This window comes from Danio rerio, chromosome 11 (assembly GCF_049306965.1).
Source record: "Danio rerio strain Tuebingen ecotype United States chromosome 11, GRCz12tu, whole genome shotgun sequence".
NCBI lineage: Eukaryota > Metazoa > Chordata > Actinopteri > Cypriniformes > Danionidae > Danio > Danio rerio.
This window is the reverse complement of record NC_133186.1, coordinates 44023276-44049727: the sequence shown is the minus strand read 5'-3', so window position 1 is coordinate 44049727 and position 26452 is coordinate 44023276. Positions and strand designations below refer to the sequence as shown.

The window sequence follows — 26452 nt, the reverse complement described above, 5'->3', positions numbered from 1 at the left end:
GTTCACAAACATTTAAAGAAAAAATAATAATAAAAAATCATTGTTTATTTTTGTCAACAACTTTAACGTTCAAGATTTACAATTCCTAATATATCGATTAAATAGCATATTTGTTAAATGTAAGAAAGTGTAAAAATAAAAACAGTATGAAGCAATTGAGTGCGAATCATTACCTTCTTTTGAATAATGTGTTTATATCAAAATCCTTTGCGCGCTTTAAGGTTTTGCATACAGTTAAATGGAGCAATTAGCGGCTGTAAGAGCAGTACAGATGAAGGAAAGATTTGTAAAGAATCCCGCTCCCGCAAGCAGTTCATGCCAATCTGATTTGGCGAGCGTTAAGGTGAAAACCAGAAAATATGACAAATCTTACATTGCGTTTGGTTTTACCTGCATGTTAAAGCAGGGAGTGGGAGTCGAAAGACCCCATTGTGTTCTTTGTCAAGAGATTCTCTCCAACGAACGCATGAAACCATCCAAGCTCAAGCGCCATCTAAAGCAGAAACATCCCAATGAGGCAGAAAAACAGATTGACTGTTAGTGATGGGAAGTTCGGATCATTTTATTGACTCGGATCTTTGAGTCTCGTTCATCAAGATGAACGAATCTTTTTTCGAAAAATATTATTAAAATGTTACGAATTGTTTCCAAACACATCTATAACTAGCCCAAAAGGTTGATCACACGACAAATCATAAATAGAATACTATAAGAAGGAAAGAATAAGTATTTAATGTTTACCTGCTCTTTTGTCTGAAGGTTTTGTTGTCTCTTTGCTCAGCTCACCTCTTCATGTCTTCAAATGTCAGTGGTTCGTTCACGTTACACTGACAGACACATATAATCTCAACCAAAGTACACAGACTGAGCCGATAGGAGCCATGATAATTAGTTCACCTTTCAAGTCTTCTGGTTCTTGAGTCGTTCGTTCATCACGTGACAGAATGATTCAAACCCGAGGACTCGAGAGATTAACGGATCAATTCTTTTTCCGGCTCTAAACGCATATGATTGGCCCGTAAAGAACGAATGACTCAAACCCGATAGAGGATTTGAGAGATGAACGGATCAATTATTTTTCCGGCTCTAAACGCATGTGATTGGCTCGTAAGGAATGAATGACTCAAACCCGATGGAGGACTCGAGAGATGAACGTATTAATTCTTTTTCCGGCTCTAAACCAAGTGATTGGCTTCTGCCTTTCCGCGATGAACGACTCAAAAGGCTTGAAATGAACGATACCACCTGCACAAATGTGCACACGCGCGGATGAACAAATCACTCCCTGAGAGGACTCGTAGTTCCCGAGTCATATTGAAGATTCGTTCAAAATGAACGAATCGTTCATGAACGACCCATCACTATTAACTATTTTAAACATTAGGAATTTTGTTTGGCCCGGCAGGCTAGTATTTTTCGGCAGCAAGCATTAATCTCTGAGAGGTGTTTAAAAGCGTCATATTTGGCATCACTGCACATCGCACGTGCTAAGAAGCCGCACACAGTTGGCAAAGCATTGTTATTATCAGCTACCAAAGACATCGTCAAAGAGTTATTTGGAGAATAAGCGGCACGAAAGGTAGATTGTGTGCCTTTGTCAGACAACACAGTAAGCAGACGCATAAGTTCAATGTAAATATTTAGCAGTTTTCCATAAATACAAGACAGGGAATTAAAAAAAAACTACAGAAACTAGAAATGTCCAGGTTCAACTTTTCATCTACCAGCGCCTTATTTAGGTCATGTCCACACTAGTGCGTTTTCATTTGAAAACGCATATTTTTGTATCCGTTTTGCCCTTCCGTCCACACTGAGACGCGTTTTTAGGAAACAAAAACGTATCTTTTTGAAAACGATCTCCAAAGTGGATAAATTTGAAAACGCAGTTTTCATGTCGTAGTGTAGACTGTGAAAACGGAGTCTTTCGAAAACGATGACGCGTTTTTTTGTCATGTGACACAGTCATGTTACTAATTCGTTTACTTTAATTTCGTTGTGATTATAAGTTTAGAGATGTCGTCCTTACTGTGAGGGTAAGCAGCGTCATCAGCAGGATGCTGTTCTTTAAAGCGGTCCAGTATATCAGTGTATTTGTTTTGGCACGTCTCCCAGTCTACATTTTCACTCTCTTTTGCAACTTTGTATTCATGTGTTACTCGATGCAGCAACTCCACTTCATTGTCAGTCCATTTAAAAAACTGTGCTTTTCCTTGACATTTTGCCGCAACGTTTCAAAGAGCCAGAAAGAAAATAAACGTCAGACGGAAATGACGCGTGCTGAAGCGTCTTACGTTTCACGCATGCGCACTACAGTGTGAAAGCATTTGTAGCCGTTTCAGTGTGGATGACAAAGTTTTGGAAAACGAATAAAAACGACAGTGTGGACGTGATGCGCTTTTAGAGGAAAACTCCGTTTTCAAATTTATCTGGATTAGTGTAGACATGGCCTTAGAAAAGCTATCTTGTTCAGTTAATGTAAATATATATATATATATATATATATATATATATATATATATATATATATATATTATTTATATATATATATATATATATATATATATATATATATATATATATATATATATATTATATATATTTATTTTTTTTATTAAATATAAACATTTTTAGAATCATTTTTGTCTCAGTTGCCAACTAATAAAATAGTTTTAAAAACAATACCATTTTTCATGCCTGTGAAATATGAACTATAATGTCTTTACATTTTACAGAATTTTACTTTACATAATTATACTTGGAATACGTAAGTGCCTTTAAACTTTAGGCAAAGGGGTCCCCTGCAGTGAATCATCCTATTTGGGGGTCCCTGAGATTAAAAAGTATGAAAACCCCTGATTTAACTAAATGTATTTTAATTACATTACAACATAACATGTAAAAAGAACCATATAAAATGAAAAAAAACTCACAATAACAGGTCACCGGAAGTTTATCAGTGTGGAGTATGACGTGATGTTTTTGTGATGAATAATGTGTCGTTTGTGTGTGTTATCTTCAGGTTGTCTGCCTGGCACGTTCGGCCAGGACTGTAATCAGGTGTGTCAGTGTTCAGAAAGAAACCAGCTCTGCCACCCGGTGACTGGAGTGTGTTACTGCGCGCCCGGATTCACTGGACTCAAGTGTGAACAGAGTGAGAGAAAACAACATCTGATGCTGATGCTCTTGGGTGTTTAAATGTCAGCTGTATTTTTCTACACAATCTCTAATGTTCAGATGCTGTTGTTTAAAGCCTTAAATGGAAAAAAAAAACTTTGATCGCTTACTGCGCTTCACACCAAGGTTATATGATATATAAATCAATATATATATATATATATATATATATATATATATATATATATATATATATATATATATATATATATATATATATATATATATATATATTAGCCCCTTTAAGCTATTTTTTGACTGCCTACAGAACAAACCATCGTTATACAATAAGTTGGCTTTAAATGTCTCTTTAAGCTGTATAGATGTGTCTTGAGAAATATCTAGTCAAATATTATTTACATGGGGGCAAAAATAAACATGGGGGCTAATAATTCTGACTTCAACTGTGTGTGTGTATATATATATATATATATATATATATATATATATATATATAAATATATATAAACTAACAATAAAAATGTTAGATTAAAATTATTACTAAAATTGTATGAATTGTAAACATGAAAAAGTTAAACAAATAACTAAGTGAAAACACACTTGAACACTTATTAAAATGTAATAAAACTATGGTGAAACAAAACACTTGCAAATAAATCTAAGATATTTAATATATTAAATTTGAATAAAACACTCAAATTATAACTTTACACAAAACTTAAAACTCTTAATAAACAGTTATAATATTGTGGCAAATGTCAAGTAAAATGAACTTTTACAAAAGTATATACAAAAAGTTTTTTTTTAATCATAATAATGTAAAAAGTAAATTAAAAGCCAAAGAAAGTTAGTAAGACAAATAAAATATATTCAAATCATACATTTGTAAGAATATAATTGCAATTAGAAACGTAAAAACAAAGTAGTACACTTTCTAAAACTGAAAAAAAATCAAAACATTGAACACCCCAAAACATTATTATTATTATTATTATTATTATTATTATTATTATAATTATTAAAATAGGCGACGCAGTGGCGCAGTGGGTAGCACGTTTGCCTCACAGCAAGAAGGTCGCTGGGTTGCTGGTTTGATCCTCGGCTCAGTTGGTGTTTCTGTGTGGAGTTTGCATGTTCTCCCTGCGTTCACGTAGGTTTCTTCCGGGTGCTCCGGTTTCCCCCACAGTCCAAAGACATGCGGTACAGGTGAATTGGTTAGGCTAAATTGTCTGTAGTGTATGTGTGTGTGTGTGTGTGTGTGTGTGTGCATGTTTCCCAGAGATGGGTTGCGGCTGGAAGGGCATCCGCTGCGTAAAAACTTGCTGGATAAGTTGGCGGTGCATTCCACTGTGGCGACCCTGGATTAATAAAGGGACTGAGCCGACAAGAAAATGAATGATTATTAAAATATGTCTACAGATAAAGCAATAAAAATATAAAACATTTTATCCACCTGCCTGCTGTATGCATGTGAACAGGTCAACATGTTGTATAAGTTAAAATATTTACATGTAAAGTCAATGTTCAAAGCTGTTCAGCTGAAAAATAGAGCAGTAATTATAACTCTGAGCTCAACTGTTGCGTCTGCATATGGAGATTTTTCAGCAGTGTTCTGTAAATGCATGTTTGTGATGTGTGTGTGTGTTTTTGTGTCAGCGTGTCCGCAGGGTTTGTACGGCTCAGGCTGTGAGCATCAGTGTGAGTGTCTGAATGGTGGAGTTTGTCTCTCAGACTCGGGATCCTGTCAGTGTCCAGCCGGATTCATTGGAGCTCAATGCAATCAAAGTGAGTTAAGCACTGGACACACACACACACACACACACACACACACACACACACACACACACACACACACACACACACACATACACACACACATACACACACACACACACACACATACTTCTGTGTGTGCAGCTTATGTGGTTTACAAGGGGAACACAAAGTTGAATAATGGCATGGCTATGACTTACTATAACTTTACTCTATTAAGGTGGTTTACTGGGTCACACCTCCTGTCCCTTTAATTCAAAACGTTTTAAAATCATACTTAAAGTCTTTTGATGTTTAGATTATGCCACAGGCTTCCATTGAGGGTTGTGTTTAGGGGTAGGGGTGGGGAAGAGCAATATAATAACAGTTTCTTACAGTATAAAATACATTACGTCTATGGAGTGTCCCTGTAAACCATGTATACATGTGTGAAGCGCACACACACACACACTGTATCAGCTCTTCCTCCTGTGTTCAGCATGTCCAGCGGGTCGCTATGGTCTGGACTGTGCTCATGTGTCAGCGTGTGGGACAGGAGTGAGGAATGATCCGGCTACAGGAAGATGCACTGCACATCAAGGTGAGCTGATGGTGCTTCTCTCTGCAACACCAAAACCCAACTCAGTGTTTGTGCTGCAAAACTCCTCTTACTATAAAACACATTTTACTGGACTGTCCTGCTTTTACTGATTCCAGAAGACTTTTTTTATGAAATGAACTCTTTTAAGGACATTTTTAACAAAATGAAACCAGAAAAGATATTAGATTTTTTTTTATCATGTATTAACACAAAAAATCTTGTTTAATTTATGTTTTATTTTGTTTGTTGATTTTTAGGGCACTATCATACACCCGGCGCAGTGTGGCGCAAGGCGTGACGCTGTAGTCTTTTGGTAGTTTCAGCTTGGCGCAAGAGTCGTTTTGAGGCGTTGCGCTACGCTGTTTAAATAGCAAATGCATTAGCGCTCATTTGTGCGCCCATAGGCGTTCTGGTCTAAAAAGGAAGCGCTCTGAGGCGGACCGCTGGCGCGTTGCTATTTTGAGAAACTATAATAGATTTTTCATTAGACCAAAACTAACCCGGTCTAAACTCCAGCGCAGAGTTGCGCCTCGCTTACACACTGCTTAATACACACAAGAGAGCAATAGGCAAATATCTTTACATATGAAAAAATGTAAATATTAATGATATATATAGGATATAATAAGAATAGATATAGAATATAAATATAAAGAATTAAAATATTACAAAACATTTTATTTTCTAGCCTACATAAATATGAAAAATCACTGCTTTTATGTCTTCTTCATCTCTGGGGGCTTTTTCAGTTTATTCATAACAATTTACTTTTGTATAATGTTATTATTATTAGCAGTATTATTTATTATATCCATATTTATATTTGTTTTATTAAAAACAAGCTTAGATTTGGCCACCTGTCAGGTTTTAGACTATATGGGGCATGGCAGGTGTATATGGAAATAACTCAGTATTTTGACCACACTTGGTTATTATTGTTCATTTATTCGTTTGCTGGAAATTAGAACTGAATTTAGAAATAGTTTTGAAACAAAATTTTGCGCTTAACAAACGAAATTATTTATTTATAGACTAATTGATGTCTGTGCGTAAAGGTTTCCCTATCCAAGAGTGAAAGTGAAAGTAGATCCATTATCTCTCATTCTCACGCAGTAGATGCTCTGTTTAACAGTTTTCTGTTAATAAAATGTTAACTGTTTGCTAGTGAAATGCTCATTTTTTCCATTAGACTTACTTTGCGTCCTGTAAATAGCGAATGTGCTCTTGGCGCGACGTAGCTGGCTCTTAAAGGGAATGGGAGATGAGACTCTAATTGGTTTATTCTCAAAACACACCTATAACTCACTAAGAAAATAAACTCAACCCTTTTATAACATGCGCCTTGGCGCAAAGCAGGTTTTCCCGACTGTAAATTAGCAAAAATGCGTTCTGACACGCCCTGAAAGCGTTTGCGCCCTGCGTTTTGCGCTCTGCGCATGGACCGTCAAAATAGAGCCCTTAAATTTTATGTTTATTGTTGAAAGATTCCTGCCATGAAAATAGCCTTGGTTGCTGACATGGCATTAAATAAAAAGCACATCACATTACTCTCTGCAACACCAGCAGGGAAACAAAAGTCTCAAAGCATGCCAAATGTGATCGTCAGCATGCACTGTTACACTGGGATGTTTTCTTGACCTAGTAAGAACTCTGGCTGAAGTAACTGAAGTTTATTAGTAGGGGCTGCTGGGCGAACAGAGCACAGAGCATTGCAGTAATCTAATCTAGAGGTCATAAATGCATAAGCTTTTCTGCATTTGAGATTTCCTAGCTTAGCGATATTTCTCAAATGAAAGAAGGCTGTTTTTATGATATGGGAACTATAATTTTAAAGCTTAACTAGCTGTCTAATATAACACTGAGGACAGTAGAACTAATACTTATATTGTTTCCCTCTGTTACATCTGTGTGTGTATAGTCTGTCCTCCAGGTTGGTTTGGTTCTGGCTGTTCTCAGCGTTGTGACTGCAGTAACAGAGGTGTGTGTGACGGAGTCTCTGGAAACTGCTCATGTGCTCTCGGCTGGACCGGCAAACACTGTGATAAAGGTGACATACAGAACTAATACATGTTTAGCACTCTCTACAGGTTATAACATCTTCATTTAATAAGAACTTGTTAGACTTTTGCTCTGATGATTGTAAACAACCGACTTGTAACGTAAAAAAAAACAAAAACAAAAGCAGTGTCTGAAAACACCATTCATTCATTCATTCATTTTCGGCTTAGTGCCTTTATTAATCCGGGGTTGGCACAGTGGAATGAACCGCCAACTTATCCAGCACATGTTTTATGCAACGGATGCCCTTCCAGCTGCAACCCATTTCTGGGTGTTTTAGAGATAACTTGATATAATTTGTGTGTGTGTGTGTGTGTGTGTGTGTGTGTGTGTGTGTTTATTAGAGTGTCCTGATGGCAGCTTTGGGCCTGACTGCTCTCTTCAGTGTTCCTGTCAGAATAACAGCACATGTGACCGAGTGACAGGAAGTTGTCATTGTCGTCCAGGATATTACGGTCATCTGTGTGAACACGGTGAGAAACATATGAATCATTTCAGAATTGTATGTACGTTTCAGGTATTTTCCATTAATTTTCTTGAAACTGGAAAGATTTATAGTAATATATAATCAGGGTGTCTGCAGGTTTCTACACTACCTGACATGGATCCCCGTTGTCAGAGTTAATAACTTAATAACTTGAGTTCTAGTTGATCATTTGGAAAAGTGGCAGAAGGTCGATTTCTCAGATGAATCATCAGTTGATCTGCATCCCAATCATCACCAATACTGCAGAAAACCTACTGGAACCAGCATGGAGCCAAGATTCTCACAGAAATCAGTTAAGCTTGTTGAAGGAAATGTCATGGTTTAGGGTTACATTCAGTATGGGGCATAGTGGATGTGCAGAGTGGATGATCAACATCAACAGCCTGAGGTATTAAGACATTTGTGCTGCCCGTTACGTTACAAACCACAGGGGAGGGCAAATTCTCCAGCAGGATAGCGCTCCTCATACTTCAGCCTCCACATCAAAGCTCCTGAAAGCAAAGAAGGTCAAGGTGCTCCAGGATTGGCCAGCCCAGTCACCAGACATGAACATTATTGAGCATGTCTGGGGTAAGATGAAGGAGGAGGCGTTGAAGACAAATCTAAAGAATCTTGATGAGCTCTGGGAGTCCTGCAGGAACGCTTTCTTCACCATTCCAGATGACTTTATTAATCAGTGATTTGAGGCATGTCAGAGATGTATGGATGCAGTCCTCCAAGCTCATGATGTAGTCAGACACAATATTCATTCTGTCTCCACTGCAGCAGGACTTTATATTCTATACTGGACATTATTTCTGTTCAGTGATGAGACTTTTGTCTGAGTAAAGTCAGACCTTACTGTCCTGATCAAATTATTAAAAATCAAGGCTTGATCATTTTATTTTGGTAAAATAAGCGTAATGTAGAGGCCTTCGCCTTTCATTTAAGCCACTTTTGATGCCAAATGTTCAACTAGAAGTTAAGCTATTATTTGATGATCCTAAAACTTGGACAGGCGACAAGACTTTTGACAGGTAGTGTTCTATCTAGGATTTTTTAAAAACTCACTGAATGAAATTTAAAACTTAATGTATATTATAATTTAATAGTACAGAATTTGCAAAGAAAGCACACAACATGACTAATGAATTACCATCCGAGTGTTTATTTTATGGGGTTCCGCCTATTTCGTTCTGGACAAATAGAAATAGATTTCAAAACGGAAACAAAATCTTCTTCATGAGGTCAGTTTCATTGCATTTGTAAGACTTTTGAAACAGATTTAAGACTTTTTAAGACGAATAAAGGTCTTCCTAATGGACTTTTTAAGGATCCACAGATACCCTGATAATTTACAGCACACTGAATCTCTTATTAATGTAAACTAATGATTGATTTTGTTACTAATTGTTGTTTAAGTTAATGTTAAACCTTTTAAACCATCACAGAGTTGACATTTTCCATCTTTTTGCGCTTTAGCTTAAGACGCTAACCTTAAACATGATAGCACACGACATGTTTAAAACTGAATGTCTCGTATTTTCATGATATTATTCATTCATTCATTCATTTATTTTCCTTTCCTGGTGTTGGGCTGCAGCTGGATGGGAATCCGCTGCATAAAACATCTGCTGGATAAGTTGGGATTCATTCCACTGTGGCGACCCAAGAGTAATAAAGAGACTAAGCTGAATGAAAATGAATAATTGAATTTATTTTCCTTCAGCTTAGTCCCTTATTTATCAGAGGTGGCCACAGCGGAATGAACCACCAACTATTCCAGCATATGTTTTACACAGTGAATGCCCTTCCAGCTGCAACCCAATACTAAAAAACACCCATACACTCTTACTTTCACTCTCTCTCACACACACTCACACACACACACACACATACACACACACACACACACACACACACACACACTCACTCAACAATTTAGTTTATCAATTCACCTGTACCACTTGTCTTTGGACTGTGGGAAAACGGGAGCACCTAGAGGAAACCCACGCGAACACAGGGAGAACATGCAAACTCCACACAGAAATGCCAACCAAACCAGACTCGAACCAGCAACCTTCTTGCTGTGACACCACAGTGCTAACCATTGAGCCACCATGATAACTTGATATAATTCGTTTTTCTTTTTTTTTTAAATTACAATTATTTTTGTTTTCAAAAATAATAAGACGGTTTAGCTTGGAAATAGAGAAGTACCCACAATTCCACAATCATGCATACACATGCTGAATGACTGTGATTTGTGTGTGTTTCAGCGTGTCCGGCTGGTCTCTTCGGCTCTGGGTGTCAGCAGCAGTGTGACTGTATGAACGGAGCCTCCTGTCATCCGGATACAGGACAGTGTGTGTGTCCCGCTGGAGTCCACGGCCCGCGCTGTCAGCACGGTCAGACCTACAGTATATACATCAGTCAACACACACTTGAATATGTGCTTTACAGGGACTCACCGCAGACGTACTGTAATGATTTTTCTACTACAGTAAACACACTGAATATTCTGTCCTCCAATCAAACACTGTCAAACAATATTCCTAAATTAGCAGTTTTCTGTATTTTCCCTGTTTATTTCTGCATTTGAGTTGCATTATGGGAGCTTACGAAACCCCGGAGGGGACGTAGTGGAGGAGAAAAAAATTGGCTGGGTGAAAATAAAATAATGGGTGATAGAAAAAAAATGGGTGGAAGGAAAATATATATTTCTAAGTTTTTGCGGTCCCTGGCAAAGATGTTATGCGTTATCTTGCAAAACTGTTTCTCCACAAACACTTCCTGTTCACTCACATGAACCCTTCCGTTTTTGCCGAAATTCTCCCGTATTTCACCATTCTATCCCACTTTCTTTACATTAATACTGTGCGTCGTTTGTCGACTTTCATATGCGACCTCTGAAGCAGTGAACGCATGTATAAGCGCTGACTGACAGACACGCTCCGTACAATAAACTGATCCTAGATCAGCGTCTGTACACGCCAAGTAAAGTGACACCTCTGTTATCAAACAAATGAGCAGCAAAAGAATCTCGTTTTGTTTTGTTTGATAACAGTCACTGTAAGAATCCACAGATCAATAATGAAGCAGTCCATTACTTTAGAAACTGTTTGTGCTCATTTAAGAGAAAAATTAGCTGTTTAAAATAAAACATGCAGGACGGAGATGTTAACATATTATTCAGTGTATGTGTCTGTTTAAACATACACCCGCTCCTCTGTGCTCCTCTTTAAATGGCGAGTACAGACAGTCAGCGATTATACATGCATTCACTCGTTTAGAGGTTGCATATGAAAGACGACGATCGACGCACAGTATTAATGTAAAGAAAGTGGGATAGAATGGTAAAACATGGGAGAATTTCGGCAAAAACGGGAGGGTTTACGTGAGTCATGTGAACAGGAAGTGTTTGTGGAGAAACAGTTTTGCGAGGGAACGCAAAACTTTGCGAGGGAATGCAAAACGTTTTTGCGAGGGAACGCAAAACTTCACGAGGGAACGCAAAACGTTTTTGCGAGGGAATGCAAAACTTCACGAGAGAATGCAAAACGTTTTTGCGAGGGAACGCAAAACTTCACGAGAGAATGCAAAACGTTTTTGCGAGGGAATGCAAAACTTCACGAGAGAATGCAAAACGTTTTTGCGAGGGAACGCAAAACTTCACGAGAGAATGCAAAACGTTTTTGCGAGGGAACGCAAAACTTCACGAGGGAACGCAAAACGTTTTTGCGAGGGAACGCAAAACTTCACGAGAGAATGCAAAACGTTTTTGCGAGGGAACGCAAAACTTCACGAGAGAATGCAAAACGTTTTTGCGAGGGAACGCAAAACTTCACGAGAGAATGCAAAACGTTTTTGCGAGGGAACGCAAAACTTCACGAGAGAATGCAAAACGTTTTTGCGAGGGAACGCAAAACTTCACGAGGGAACGCAAAACGTTTTTGCGAGATAACACAAAACTTCACAAGAGAATGCAAAACGTTTTTGCGAGGGAACGCAAAACTTCACGAGAGAATGCAAAACGTTTTTGCGAGGGAACGCAAAACTTCACGAGGGAACGCAAAACGTTTTTGCGAGGGAACGCAAAACTTCACGAGAGAATGCAAAACGTTTTTGCGAGGGAACGCAAAACTTCACGAGAGAATGCAAAACGTTTTTGCGAGGGAACGCAAAACTTCACGAGGGAACGAAAAACGTTTTTGCGAGGGAACGCAAAACTTCACGAGGGAACGCAAAACGTTTTTGCGAGATAACACAAAACTTCACGAGAGAATGCAAAACGTTTTTGCGAGGGAACGCAAAACTTCACGAGAGAATGCAAAACGTTTTTGCGAGGGAACGCAAAACTTCACGAGGGAACGCAAAACGTTTTTGCAAGAGAACGCAAAAACTTAGAAATATATATTTTCCTTCCACCCATTTTTTTCTTTCACCCATATTTTTTTTTTTTTACCCAGCCAATTTTTTTCTCCTCCACTACATCCCTTCCGGGGTTCCGTAGGAGCTTGATCTTTCTTCCGACAACTTTTACCAACTCACATGTCTTCCTCGACATTTCAACATTCCGAAAGCGGGAGACACGTCTCTATAGCGATCTCTTGCGACACAACCTCCTCAGTGCGGCGACTCTTATTTATTAGCGGAGTTAATCCTCCCCAAACCCGCTGTAATTCACTCCCTGTCTATAAACAATAATTCAGACACTTTTAAAATGAAAACGAGATGATATGAATTAACCCTGAAGGTGTGTGTTTGTCTCAGTGTGTGCTCAGGGCAGGTTTGGTGTGAACTGCTCTCAGTCATGTGACTGTGCTGATGGAGCGTCATGTGACCCGGTCAGCGGCCGCTGTGTTTGTCCATCAGGGAAGACTGGAGTGCGGTGTGACAGCGGTGAGTTCTGGAACGCCAATCCTGTGTTCACAAAAGGATTTATTCACACTCCAAGAGTTCTCGTAAACAGACATACATTTTTTTCATTTTATGAGCTGCCATGAGTTTTCACTTTAAAGCTGTGAAATCCAAATGTACGGTGTTTATTTAGCCAGTGCACATTCTGTAGGTGAGTGATTAATCGGTGCCAGTTCATGAACTGAAATTAGTTGACCAATCAAAGTCTGAGCATCTGCTTCTGTGTTCGGATTGGCTCCTTCTCAGATGATGTCAGTTTGATACACAATATTCCTAGCCACGCCCCTCTTGCGATGATGAGGGAATGATTTGCACAAAGAAAGCCCCGCCCCCTACTCAATATTCAGTTTCATTTGGAAGGTCATCAACATACTGAAATAAAGCCTCAACAACTTTAAGTTCACTCAGACTTTGAGATGATTTTTGAATTGGTGTGTGTGTGTGTGTGAATATGATTGGTTGTGTTGTGTGTTTCTCAGACTGCAGTGTGAACCGGTTTGGCCCTGACTGCTCTCTGCTGTGCGAGTGTGAAAATGGAGCTCAGTGCGACAGCAGAAATGGACGCTGCTTCTGTCTGAGCGGCTGGATCGGCTTCACATGTTCACAGAGTAAACACTGATCTTCACTCTCTTTATCTTTTTAATCATGTTCACAGAGTAAACAATCATCTCTTCATAATGTTGTAGAGCAGCAGTGATGGAAGAGCACTGAAAAATCATTCTCAAGCAAAAGTACCATTACTTACCCACAAATGTAGTGCGAGTTAAAGTATTTTCTGTGAAGATTGCTCAAAGTAGGAGTAAAAGACCTTTCAAAAGTAGTGAGTAGTAAGTATTACACTGTAAAAAGCTGACGCGTTTACATGTAACTTGTGGATGTGTGTAAACGTAACATTCTGTAGTGCATTTAGTTATTGCCCAGCAGGCACACAACATCATAAGACATTAATATTAGGTTAGATTTGGATCGTCAGATGACCAAAATTCAATGTCTAGGATACATCCCAGGACAACGTTATTTTGATGTTCAATAACGTCATCAAATGGCGTTGATATTTGATAAACCAACGTCATATTGACAACAAATACTGACATTTATTCATCAGGTATGCCAACCAAAATCCAACATCTGATAGACGTCATAGTGGTAGCGTCCACAAAACATCAAGCTGTGACATCATTAGACGTTGATATTTGGTTGATTTTAGGTTGTGTTAGAAAGTGACCAAAATCCAATATTGAGTCTAAATCTTAAACCAACGTCATATTGACAACTTCTGACATTTATTCATCAGGTATGACAATAAATAAATAAATCTAACATCTGTTAAACGTCATAGTGGTAACTTCCACTTAACGTCAAGCTGTAACATCATTAGACGTTGATATTTGGTTGATTTTAGGTTGTTAGAAACTGACCAAAATCCAACGATCTTAAACCAACGTCATATTGACGACAAATACTGACATTTATTTATCAGGTATGGCAACCAAAATCCAGCATTTGATAGGTGTTACAGCTTAACGTTGTGTGGACGTTGTCAATATGACATCACATTAAAACCAAGCACACCATTGTTTTTTTTCTTGTGAAATTCCCAATAAGTTTGACGGGTCACATGACCCTCTTCCTATTGAAAAAAAAAAAAAGAAGTTGCCACCATGGTCACCACCCATCTTAAAAAGTTTTCCCCCTCACATATACTGATGTGCCACAAACAGGGCGTTAATATCCCAAACCATTCCAATTTTACTAAGGTGTATCCATATAAATGGCCCACCCTGTAGATGGAAAACAAATAAGATTGGTCCCCCCCCCCTTTTTGCTGATCTGAAAAATGGTCTGATCTGTGACAAAAAAACATAGTGTGATCCAAACCATGACATTTGTGATCCATTAATCCACTATTAATAATATTATTATTATTATTATATATAATTTTTTGTTAAAAAAAGAAAAAATCTTTTTTTTTTTATGTCAACCCAACTAAAGGAAAATCATTTTCCAGAAAAAAAATATTACGAAACTCCCTCTCTCTCCCTCTAAATATAATTGATAACATTTATTTATTCATTCATTTTCTTGTCGGCTTAGTCCCTTTATCAATCCGGGGTCACCACAGCGGAATGAACCGCCAACTTATTCAGCAAGTTTCCCTTCTCTCATACACACTCATTGACACGGACAATTTACCCTACCCAATTCACCAGTACTGCATCTCATTGGACTGTGGGGGACACTGGAGCACCCGGAGGTAACCCATGTGAACGTGGGGAGAACATGCAAACTCCACACAGAAACGCCAACTGAGCCAGCTGAGGCTCAAACCAGCGATCTTCTTGCTGTGAGGCGACAGCACAACCTACTGCGCCACTGCGACGCCGAAAACATTTATATGATGCAGTAATGTATACAGTAATTGTAATCAGCTGTAACTGTGTTTGCAGGCGCTCCTCCAGAACTGAACTCCAGACGGTCAGAAGAGGATCAGCTTCAGCTCAACACTTCATAGCGTACACACACACACACACACACACACACACACACACACACACACAGAATAAATAATGTGTTGAAGTGTTTGCAGGTTCTGTCACACCCGCAGGAGCTCGCTGTGTTTTCTGTGCAGAAGAGAAAGCAAGAGTGCTGGAAAACAGAAATTACACACACACACACAGATGCACTTTATCCTCATTCAGGGTGTCAGTACGGTCACATTTACATTGAGCTGTAGTAAACGAGTGAGAGGCTCAGCATTTTTACCAAACACTTATTTGTTTGAGCTCTTCAACAGACTTTGATCAATGGTGTGTGGATCTTCAACTGTACATGAAGTGATTATTCCTGATATTGGTGCTACAGTGTGATGCTGTCTTTTATGATTATGTTCATTTTAGAAAACAGCAGGAATTGAACACATTAGCTTCTGACTCATGTGTTGTATAAAGTTTGAATTATTTATATATTTTGTAAAATATACAATTGTAAATGTCATGCAAACTCTTGAACCCAAGAAAGGATTTTACTCATATTAAAAGCAATGTGGATTTTTTTTAAACACATAAATGTGCACTATTTTGAATTCAGCAAGAGCTTTTGGTGTAGTATTTAGACCCAGTGGCCACACTTTTCAAAATAAAAGTCTCCCGTTGTGCCATTAACTGTTATTGGTTCACTTTAAAAACAATTAAAAGGGAAAAAAAAAAAGTTTCCTCAAGAATGTCAGATATTTTCTTAATGTTGTTCGTAAAGGCACAGATCACCCCAAAAATGAACATCCTTACTCTCAATGTGGCTCTAAACTTTTACAAGTTTCTTCTGCTGAACACAAAAGAAGATATTTTGAAGAATGTTGGAGTAATTGACAACCATAACTTGGGGGGGAAAAAAATACTGTAGCTGTTTTTTTTTCCTTCCAGCATTTTCAGTATATCTACCCCCAACAGAAAAAAACTCAAACATGTTTTGGAGGATGAGTAAAAGATGACAGAATGTTCATTTTTGAGTGAACTATCCCTTTAAGACATCGCTTAAGAACTTTATTTCATGAAGAGCATGTTCTTGAAAATCCTAAATAAGGATCTTGTGTTTTGCAACTTTACTAAGTGCATTTGTGAAGTTTTAGCTGAAAATACTTGTATGATGCTGTTAAAGGTTTTTTCCGCCTCTTTCCAGAAGAGGGCAGAGCCTTTACAGCCTGTGCCTTGGTTACTCCAGCAACAACCAACAAAACCCGAAAAACAAGCAAAATTCTGCTTTAACAAGAAACAGGAGTTACCTTGACATGATCATGATTTACTCGCAACTTAAAAAAGTTAATCAGAGCAGTTTAAAAGAAGCTGAAAGACTGAAATAGTTAAGGTTAGTGTTTTTTTGTATTCATTTTTATGATAAAATATGCTCCAACAATTGGTATTTACATCTTTCATAACTACATTCTTATTGTAACATCTGAAAATGCTTATTTTTATATATATATATATATATATATATATATATATATATATATATATATATATATATATATATATATATATATATATATATATATGTGTGTGTGTGAAAAATTTTCCTTTGGATTTTTTTGTTGATGTTTAAAAACGTGGACTATTAAAAAAAAATCTTAAATTTTTTTAATTATCTTAATTTTTTTTGTGGAAAAAGTTGTCAATGCTTAAAACCTGTAAAATACATTTTTAAAAAGTATGTAATTTTTTTTTTACATTTTAAAACATTTTAACATATTTTTAAAAAAAATGTTTTACTTTGGATTTTTTGTTAATGCTTAAAAACCTGTAAAATAAATATTTAAAAACAACACAAAAATGTTTTACTTTAACATTTTCTTTACTTCAGAATTTTTATTCGATGCTTAAAAACCTGTAATATAACAGGTTTTAAAACAACAATATAAAACAAATTTTTTACTTTTTAATGTTGTCAAAATATTTGAACATTTTTATCGATGCTTAAAAACTTTTTATTTTAACTTTAACGTTTTTAACTCAAAAAACGTTTACAATTTTTTGTTGCTTAAAATGTTGTACAATATATAAAAAGCAGATATTTTTACTTCAAAATTTATAATCAATAGTTTTTTTTTTTACTTAAGATTTTTTGTCGATGCCTGAAAAATTGTAACATAAAAAGAAATAATTTGTGTAACTTAAATTTGTGTCAAAAAACGTTTACTATAAATTTTGTTTGCTTAAATTTGTAAAATATATCAAACATTTTTTTTTTACTTTAAAATGTTATACTTTTTATTTACTTTTGAATTTTTAGTCAATGCTTAAAAATCTGAAAAATATATTAAAAACGACTTTTTAAAAAATAATTTTTCAAAAAATTAACAAAATTATCAATTGTCAAAAAATGTAAAACAATTTTGTATTGATGCTTAAAAACTTGTAAAATATATGAAAACTTTTTTACTTTAACCTTTTTTTCACAGATTGTTTTACTTCAGAATTATTGACAATGCTTTAAAACTTGTAGAATATTAAAACAATTTACTTTAGAATTTTCCCATTAAAAATACACTCTTTTCTTTTATATATTACACCATTTACTATTCTAATATTCTACAAGTTTTTAAGAATGGACAAAAAAATGAAATGTTTAAAATGTAATCCTATGCTGGTGATGTCATTGGAAAGAGTCTCATTGGTTTACCAGGAGAGGGCGTGGCTTATGATCAACACCGAGCGCTTGACTTTTCCACCCATTTGAACAGCAGCAGAAAACAGACACAACATGATTTTTTCATCGTCATCATTTTATATAGTCGTTTCATAGATACTGGCGCTGTACATGTCTAAATTCAGATTCAAGCACAATGCAGTCAGCAAATGCCTCTCGATGAAAATAAAAGAACCAAAGGCTGGAGTGATCAGGACCATGAATACTCTTATGTATATTTATGTACAAAGGTCAAACTATATACAGATATCCGACTCCACGTACAGTATTTCTCCACGAAGCGTGGAAATGTAGCTTGCCATTGTATACATTTCACAGAATTCTCCAAAAATGCATATTCAGTGCAAATAATTGCTCTTTGTAATCATCATCATCATCATCATCATCTTCAGGTCAATACCTCCGAAGGGCAACAAAGAATAGTAAAAAAATAAAATCAGATTTTTGTCTTTGTAAAATATTAAAGATGCAAAATAATTGCATGAACTAAAGTGTAGAATATCTGAAAATAAGACGCATCCGTCTCCTCTGAGCTGTAGATCAGCACGCTATTATCACACTTTTCCAAAATTAAAACGTTTGTCCGCCACTGATTCAACATCCTTCATCATTTACTCACCATCACACTGCTCCAAAATGAAGATTCATTCATCCACAGAAAACAAATGAAGATGTTTAACTGTCTTTAACTCTGAAAAGTGGACTGACAGTTTCAATTTACTAGAACTTCTATGTGAAGCTGCTTTGACACAATCTACATGATATAGTTTTGATATATTTATGGGAGGAAATGTACTAAATGTCTTCATGGAAGATGATTTTTACCAAATATTTGAAAGATTTTTGGCATTTAATAAATATGTACCATTTTAAATAAATAATTGACCAAGTTTAGTTGATTTTTGATGATTTAGAGTCCTTCATTTATCAGATATTTTATATAATGCTTAAGTTTGTGTGTATTATTTATATAAATTATCATGCAGAGCCCAAGTAAATCATGTTATAATTTTATTTCTAAGATTGTTGCCTCCATGATTTCAACAGAACAAATGCAGCGAATAATGCTGGTAATTTTCTGAAAGTCATTTAAGGGTGCAAAAATCAGGAAAATGTCCTGCAAAGAGTCGGGATTAAACAAGATGAACTTAAAAAGCAAGCGATTAGTCAATATTTTAAATTTCTCTCCGGAGAGGTCATGTTTTGATGTTTGATTAGTCTCACGCAGTCTTATGATGCGATTTTGCAAGACAGAGTTCACCAAACTTGAACTTTGTGACGCAGTGAAACTTGTCGCATGAGCTTGTGTTTTCTGGTCTGTTACAAATGGAAGTCTATCGGGCGAAAAGTCCAGTGTGACCGCGGCTTCAGGTGATAATGTGTATTTATATATAGCGCATTTATCATGTATGGCCATACACAAGTGCTTTACAATCATGAGGGGGGTCTCTCCACACCACCACCAGTGTGCAGCATCCACTTGGATGATGCGACGGCAGCCACAGGACAACAGCGCCAGTGCACTCACCACACACCAGCTATTGGTGGAGTGGAAACACAGTCATAGAGCCAATTTAGGTGATAGCGATGATTGGGAGGCCATGATGGGCAAGGGCCGATAGAGGGAATTTGGCCAGGACACCGGGGTTACACCCTTACTCTTTACGAGAAGTGCCATGGGATTTTTAATGACACAGAGAGTCAGGACCTTGGTTTAACGTCTCATCCGAAAGACGGCGCTCACTGACAGTGTAGTGTCCCCTTCACTATACTGGGGCATTAGGACTCACACAGACCACAGGTTGAGCGCCCCCTGCTGGCCTCACTAACACCACTTTCAACCTAGTTTCCCATGTGGTCTCTGTACACTCAACTTTTGCTGCTTGTTAAAACTACCTATTTAAAATGAGTTAAATGGAGACAAGTCTGATGTTTTTTGGGACAACTGAACTGTTTTATGTTCAATCCACTTTATTTTGTAAAATAATTATTAAGTTAACTTAATTTATGTTTTAATTTTTCATTGTTTACAGTGTTTATGTGAATAAAAGCCTGAAATCGGCTCATCATTAAGCATTTGTGTCTTGAAATAAGCAAAATTTTATTTTTCTATCTCTTCACGGGTGATTTGTAGTCAGAATTTGACTGATTTGATTGAAAAGTTAAATCTTCATTGTTGGACAACCTGCAGGTGAGTAAATGACGACGCATCTTTCACTTTTGGCTGAACAAACCACTTAAACTAGTATTTCTAAGGTCACTAATAAAAAAAACTAAATCGATGCCAGTTTTACAAATCCAGTCTCAAGTCTGTCAGTGATATTTCTCCTCATGATGAGCAGACGGCAAACAACATTAAGTGCTTTAAAAGCCGTCAACAAACAGGCTGATGTGGTACAACACCAAAAAACCCAAATCCTCACAGAAAGAGAAAGTAAAAGAGGACGAGTTCAGCTCTAGAGTCTAAAACACAGTGATGAATCTGCTGAATCAAACACATCAACACTCAACACATCATGTCTGAAACTAAACTAAGAACTGCCTTTACTCAACATCTACTGATCGCTACGTTTACTTCCACACACACTTTATTAATGGATGAGATTCACTTTTGATGAAGTTCAATGTTCTTTTTTTGGTGAGGATATACAAAACAAAAAATAAAGGAATGTTTCAGGGTTGATGCAACTAAAAGCTCGGAAAAGACGGAATCAAAAACATTCGTTACAAGGATAGGCATGAATTTGCTATGAAAATCTGAGGAAAACAATATCAATGTACAGTGTTTGTGAAGTGCAACCATAAGATTGCAAATATCAATGTGATTAAAAATGATTTTGAAAACAAACATTAGGCTATAACCACCATATTTGTATAATGTTTTTTTTTTATTTACGTTGATGAATAGAAAAAATGTGACCCTAGAGTGAATAAAAATTATTAATGAATTATAAATGAATTATTATTAATGTATTTCTAATGTAAAATATTTAGACTTAAAATTTTAAATGCTTATATATATATATAAGCATTATATATTCACACACAGTAAAAAAAAAAAAAACTCAGCTGGGGGGCCGAAAAAAAAAAAGAGCAAAATAACAGCCGTTAAATTACAGAAATTTACCGTAAAATAACACATTCAATAACTAAAATTTACCGTAACATAACAACCTTTATATTACAGAAATTTACCGTAAAATAAAAGATGTTACATTACATAAATTTACCATAAAATATCAGACGTTAAATGACCGAAATTTACCATACAATAAAATATGGTAAATTACAGAAATTTACCGTAAAATAACAGACGTTAAATTACAGAAATTTACAGTAAAATAACAGACATTAAATTACAAAAATTTACCGTAACATAACAACCATTATATTACAGAAATTTACCGTAAAATAACACATTCAATTACTAAAATTTACCATAACATAACAACCGTTAAATTACAGAAATTTGCATGAAATAACAGACGTTAAATGACCGAAATTTACCATAAAATAAAATATGGTAAATGACAGAAATTTACCGTAAAATAACAGAAGTTAAATTACAGAAATGTACCAGAAATTAAAATTTAAGAAAAATTCTGTAATTTAATTTTCATTATTTTATGGTAAATTTCTGTATTTTAAAAGATGTTTTCTGTTATTAAAAATCCGGCAGGACCTGGGGCAGCTGGGGGGCTGGATCCCCCCCTCGCAAAATAACAGATTTTTTTACAGTGTATATATTACTGCATAAACCTCACAAACTTATTTTTGAAATTATCAAATTATTTCATCAAACTTTTTTGTCTTATCGCACTGAAAAAACTGTTTTCAAAGATGATTCCTTGGATTTACTACTTATTTACGTTAAGTGGTTACAAACAATTTATTTGGGTTGAATTTAAACAAACAAATTAAGTTGAACATTACTCAACATATATAAATTGCTTGCAACAAATTCCATGAAAAGATTCTCTTTAAAACTAAAATCAATAACATTTTGCATTCAACAAATTCAGTTTATATTCGGACGATACAGTGACATTGCCTCCAATAAAATTAAACTAATGTTATCCTCAAATTCTCTAAAAGCCTGTAAACTTTACAACACACGTTTACTTTACTTTAAAACTAGCATTTCCATGTCAAGCTCAATACTGTAAACAAGATATTGATGTATTTTAAATGATAATCGATCTTTGTCTGCTTAAGTTGCTCTGAGCCCAAAACATTCCTTTAAAAGAAATCAAAGATGTTGACATAGATGTAAATGAATCCTCTCGAAGGAGACAAATAAAGTGCTAATCTTTCAGGAATAACTGCACTGTTCCCATCACACAGTAAATGTACGTGGCTTCAAGCGCTCAGTTCAGTGTTCGTCACAAACACACAGATGAGATGAAAGGACACCAACACCAAACAGCACACTCATTTAAAGCTCATCATCTATTCCATTAGGGCTGGGAGTTGATTCCAAAAAGAACTGATTCCTGGATTCTTTTGCCTTAAGATTCATGAGTCAATTAAAAAACAAAAAACAAATGATTCCTCGATTAGAAATTATTTCCAAAAATAACTGATTTCTCGATTTGAAGTTCTTACAAATGAAAAGACGATTTAAAAAAAAAAACTGATTCCTTGTTCTAATGTCTTAAGATTTATTAGATGATACCAAAAAGAAATGCTTTCTAGATTCTGAGCTGTTAAAAATCCAGTCTGAAAAAGAATTGAATTCTCTATTCCGAGACCTTAAGAATAAAGAGCTGATTCCTTGGAGAATTGATTCCTTGATTCTGAGCCCTTAAGAATAAAGAGTTGATTCCAAAAAGAACTAATTCCTGGATTCGTATGCCATGAGTTGATTCCAAACAAAAAACAATTCCTCGTTTTTGAGGCATTTAGAATCAAGAGGCATGTCCAGAAATAATTGATTTCTTGATTCTGAGGCCTTAAGAATTAAGTCAGTTGCAAAAAGATTTGATTTCTTAATTCTGAGGCCTTACAAATAATGATTTGATTCCAACAAGAATTGACTCCTTGATTCTGAGTCATTAAGAATCAAGTAAAATCTAAAAAAAAATTGATTCGTTGATTCTGAGGTCTTAAGAAAAAAAAAAAGTAAATTTCAAGAATAAAAGATTCCTTAATTCTTATGCCTGAAGATTTAAGAGTTGGTTTAGATTCAACAGTCGGCATTAAGAATCAAGAGGCAATTCCAAAAAGCATAGAATGCTTGATTATGAGGCATTAAGAAAAAAAAAAAACGATTTCAAGAAGCAAAAATAATTGATTACTCAATTCTAAAGCTTTAAGAATCAAGTCAAATCCAAAGAGAATTAATTTCTCAATTCTGATGCCTTACATATAAAGAGTCGATTCCAAAAAGAATTGACTCCTTGATTCCTTTGCCTCTTCCTGAGTCAATTTAAAAAATAACTGATTGCTTGATTCTGAGGCATTAAGAGTCAAGTTAAATCCAAGGAGAATCGATTCCTGGATTCTGAGGTCTTAGGAAGAAAAAAAAAAAGTCAATTCCAAGAAGACTAGATTTCTTGATTCTGATGCCTGAAGGTTCAAGAGTTGATTTTAAAAATAATTGACTCCTCAATTCTGAGGTATTAAGAATCAAGAGTTGATTCCTAAAAGAATTTTGAGGTGTTAGAAATCAAAGTTCTATCAAGAGGAATCAATTCTCTCTTGCAAATAATCAGACAGATCTCTGCGAACAGATTCAGATGGTTCGCTTCAATGAACTGGTTCAAACAACCATGTCTGTGGTTCACTTTTACCACAGCGGTTCTAGTATGTCATAGAATGCCGCAATACTAAACATAATATTGAACCGTTTAGTACGACCTCCACAGTTCAACACGCATATGGAAATTACAGTTCTTCGTTTTTGCACTCAATTTTTAAATTGGTATTTCGCATTTTCCCCCTTGCTTCAATTTTGATGTTAGTGTGACATGCATCCAATACAATGTATGTGTTTAATCGAGCTTCGAGAATTAAAAAAAAAAAAAAAAAAGGTTCGCAACAACAGTGAGGAATTGATTCTCGGAATCGAGTCCATTGTTTCAAGAACTAGAAATCGGAATCAACTCAACAAAATATTTGGGATGGAACAGCCCTACAGTACATCTGATACACAAAGACAAACTGATCTCCCATGAGAACTCTTAAAATCTGAGTCTGATACTACTATGCAAGCTCATTTTCCCCCAAAATGCACCAAAAATGATCCGGTGTTTTTCGGTCTTATGAGCGAATCGCGTATGTGAGTAGCTAAAACAGCAGTGAGCGCATCGGATTCAACATGCTTTCAAATCAACCTCATGCAAATTCCCTTGTGCTTGATTAAACACTGCCCCTATCCAAAATGTCTGGTGACCAACCTCCATATTAAAAAGATCTAAGACTGCTTATCGCTCATACTGAGTGCACTATGTATACTTGCACTATATATGTACTTATTGGTATAGCGCGCTGCTAAAAGTGAATATACAAAGATGCCCAAATGCATGCTGCTAAATGACCGATTGATCGTCGTCTGTCGGAAAAGACGCGGGAGTCACGTTACTGACGGGTTTGTGGGATAAATCTTTGGCTTCAGCCACACGTATCGTCATTACCGGCACATACGAGGAATGCCCAGTGTCCAGAAATGAGATGAACAAACAGTGATGCATGTTAGGATGATGAAAGTCACACACGCAAACCTAGACATTCTAGCGCAGTCCCTGAGCTGCTGCCACACACACACACACACACACACACACACACACACACACACACACACACACACACACACACACACACACACACACACACACACACACACAGATCTTTGCTCTGATTGGCCGGGTGAGATGATGTCATTGAAACAGTCTGCTTTCCTATTGGCTGGAGCATCTGTGCTGGAGTTATGCTGCAGATCATCAGGACGTTGCTTTTGTGTTTTTTTGCTACTGATGAAGCAGAATTGTGTGTAAAACTAACTTAACTTGCAACTTTTTGCATGTTTGTATGAGTTACCTCAGCCCGTGTTACTGGTTTACTAATAATCAATGAATTTGACTTGCACGTCGAACGCTATGAAGACATTTTAGATCATACTTCACCTTAAAATCAGTGATTTTTTTGCATTGTGTTTTTTATTATGATGCAAGATTGTTGCATTATTCTCTGGTTATTTTTTTCTTCTTGCACTTAAATCAACAGCAAACACCATCATGACGCACACTTAAAATGAAACAAATGTACTTTGGAATGCATGTGGTGCATTGCAGTAATAAGAAAAATTTTAAATACTCCTATACTAGTAAGTAATATTTTTAAAAACCTTACATTATATAGTATATTTGTTTTTAGGTATATTTTTTTAAACTAATTGTGTAATGAAATGAAAATCAGAACAAACAAATATATATATATATATATATATATATATATATATATATATATATATATATATATATATATATATATATATATATATATATAAATATATATATACATACATATATATATATATATATATATATATACATATATATATATATATACATATATATACATATATACATACATATATATATATGTTGTGTAATATATATATATATATATATATATATATATATATATATATATATATATATATATGTTGTGTAATATATATATATATATATATATATATATGTTGTGTAATATATATATATATATATTTATATATATATATATATATATATATATATATATATATATATATATATATATATATATATATATATATATATATATATATTACACAACAGTTCTGGCTGGTTCATGAATCTGATTGGTTGATAGCTGTGTGATATTCTGCAATAACAGCACTTACTCAGCCTCTTCACCCTTGTGTATTACGTATTACTCCGCCCACAGAGGGATGGCAGAGGAATAATCTCACTTCAGTTTGACAAATACTGCAGCTGTCGGACAACATAATGTATTTTTGAGGCTTTTTTTTAGTCAAGAATGTAGTTGTTTAGTTTGCAACTGTGTAGTTTATTTATTTTCATTTAAATATTTATAATTTCAGAGATTCAGTGTATTGGCGGTCATTAGCCTGTCGTTGAGCAGAGCAAAGAAGGTTCACATTCCGCCACAAGATGGCGACAAGAGACCGTATAATAAGTGCTTAGGGGACGAAAAACTGTAAATTTCATACTACAGCTGATAAAACATTATAAAACAGGTGAGTGACATTCTAATCTTTCTCTTTTGTATATTGTAGTGCAGTGTTTATACCATAGTAATCTGCTAGTGTTTGTTTT

General features: G+C 35.6%; 2 protein-coding genes across 10 annotated transcripts in view; both read left to right on the top strand.

Annotated features, from left to right (window-relative positions):
* Positions 1–16089, top strand: part of megf6b (multiple EGF-like-domains 6b) — a 119808-nt gene extending 103719 nt beyond the window's left edge. For all 9 annotated transcript variants that reach the window (XM_021479907.3, XM_073917117.1, XM_068224440.2 and 6 more), the window contains 9 exons: positions 3020–3151; positions 4792–4920; positions 5387–5488; positions 7407–7535; positions 7891–8019; positions 10292–10420; positions 12786–12914; positions 13412–13540; positions 15380–16089. In XM_021479907.3, the coding sequence (XP_021335582.1) occupies positions 3020–3151; positions 4792–4920; positions 5387–5488; positions 7407–7535; positions 7891–8019; positions 10292–10420; positions 12786–12914; positions 13412–13540; positions 15380–15444 (1073 nt within the window). In that variant the 3' untranslated portion in view covers positions 15445–16089. The remainder of the gene's footprint in view (positions 1–3019; positions 3152–4791; positions 4921–5386; positions 5489–7406; positions 7536–7890; positions 8020–10291; positions 10421–12785; positions 12915–13411; positions 13541–15379) is intronic.
* Positions 1–26452, top strand: part of flnba (filamin B a) — a 750037-nt gene that overhangs the window by 573286 nt on the left and 150299 nt on the right. The gene's annotated exons all lie outside the window — the stretch shown is intronic.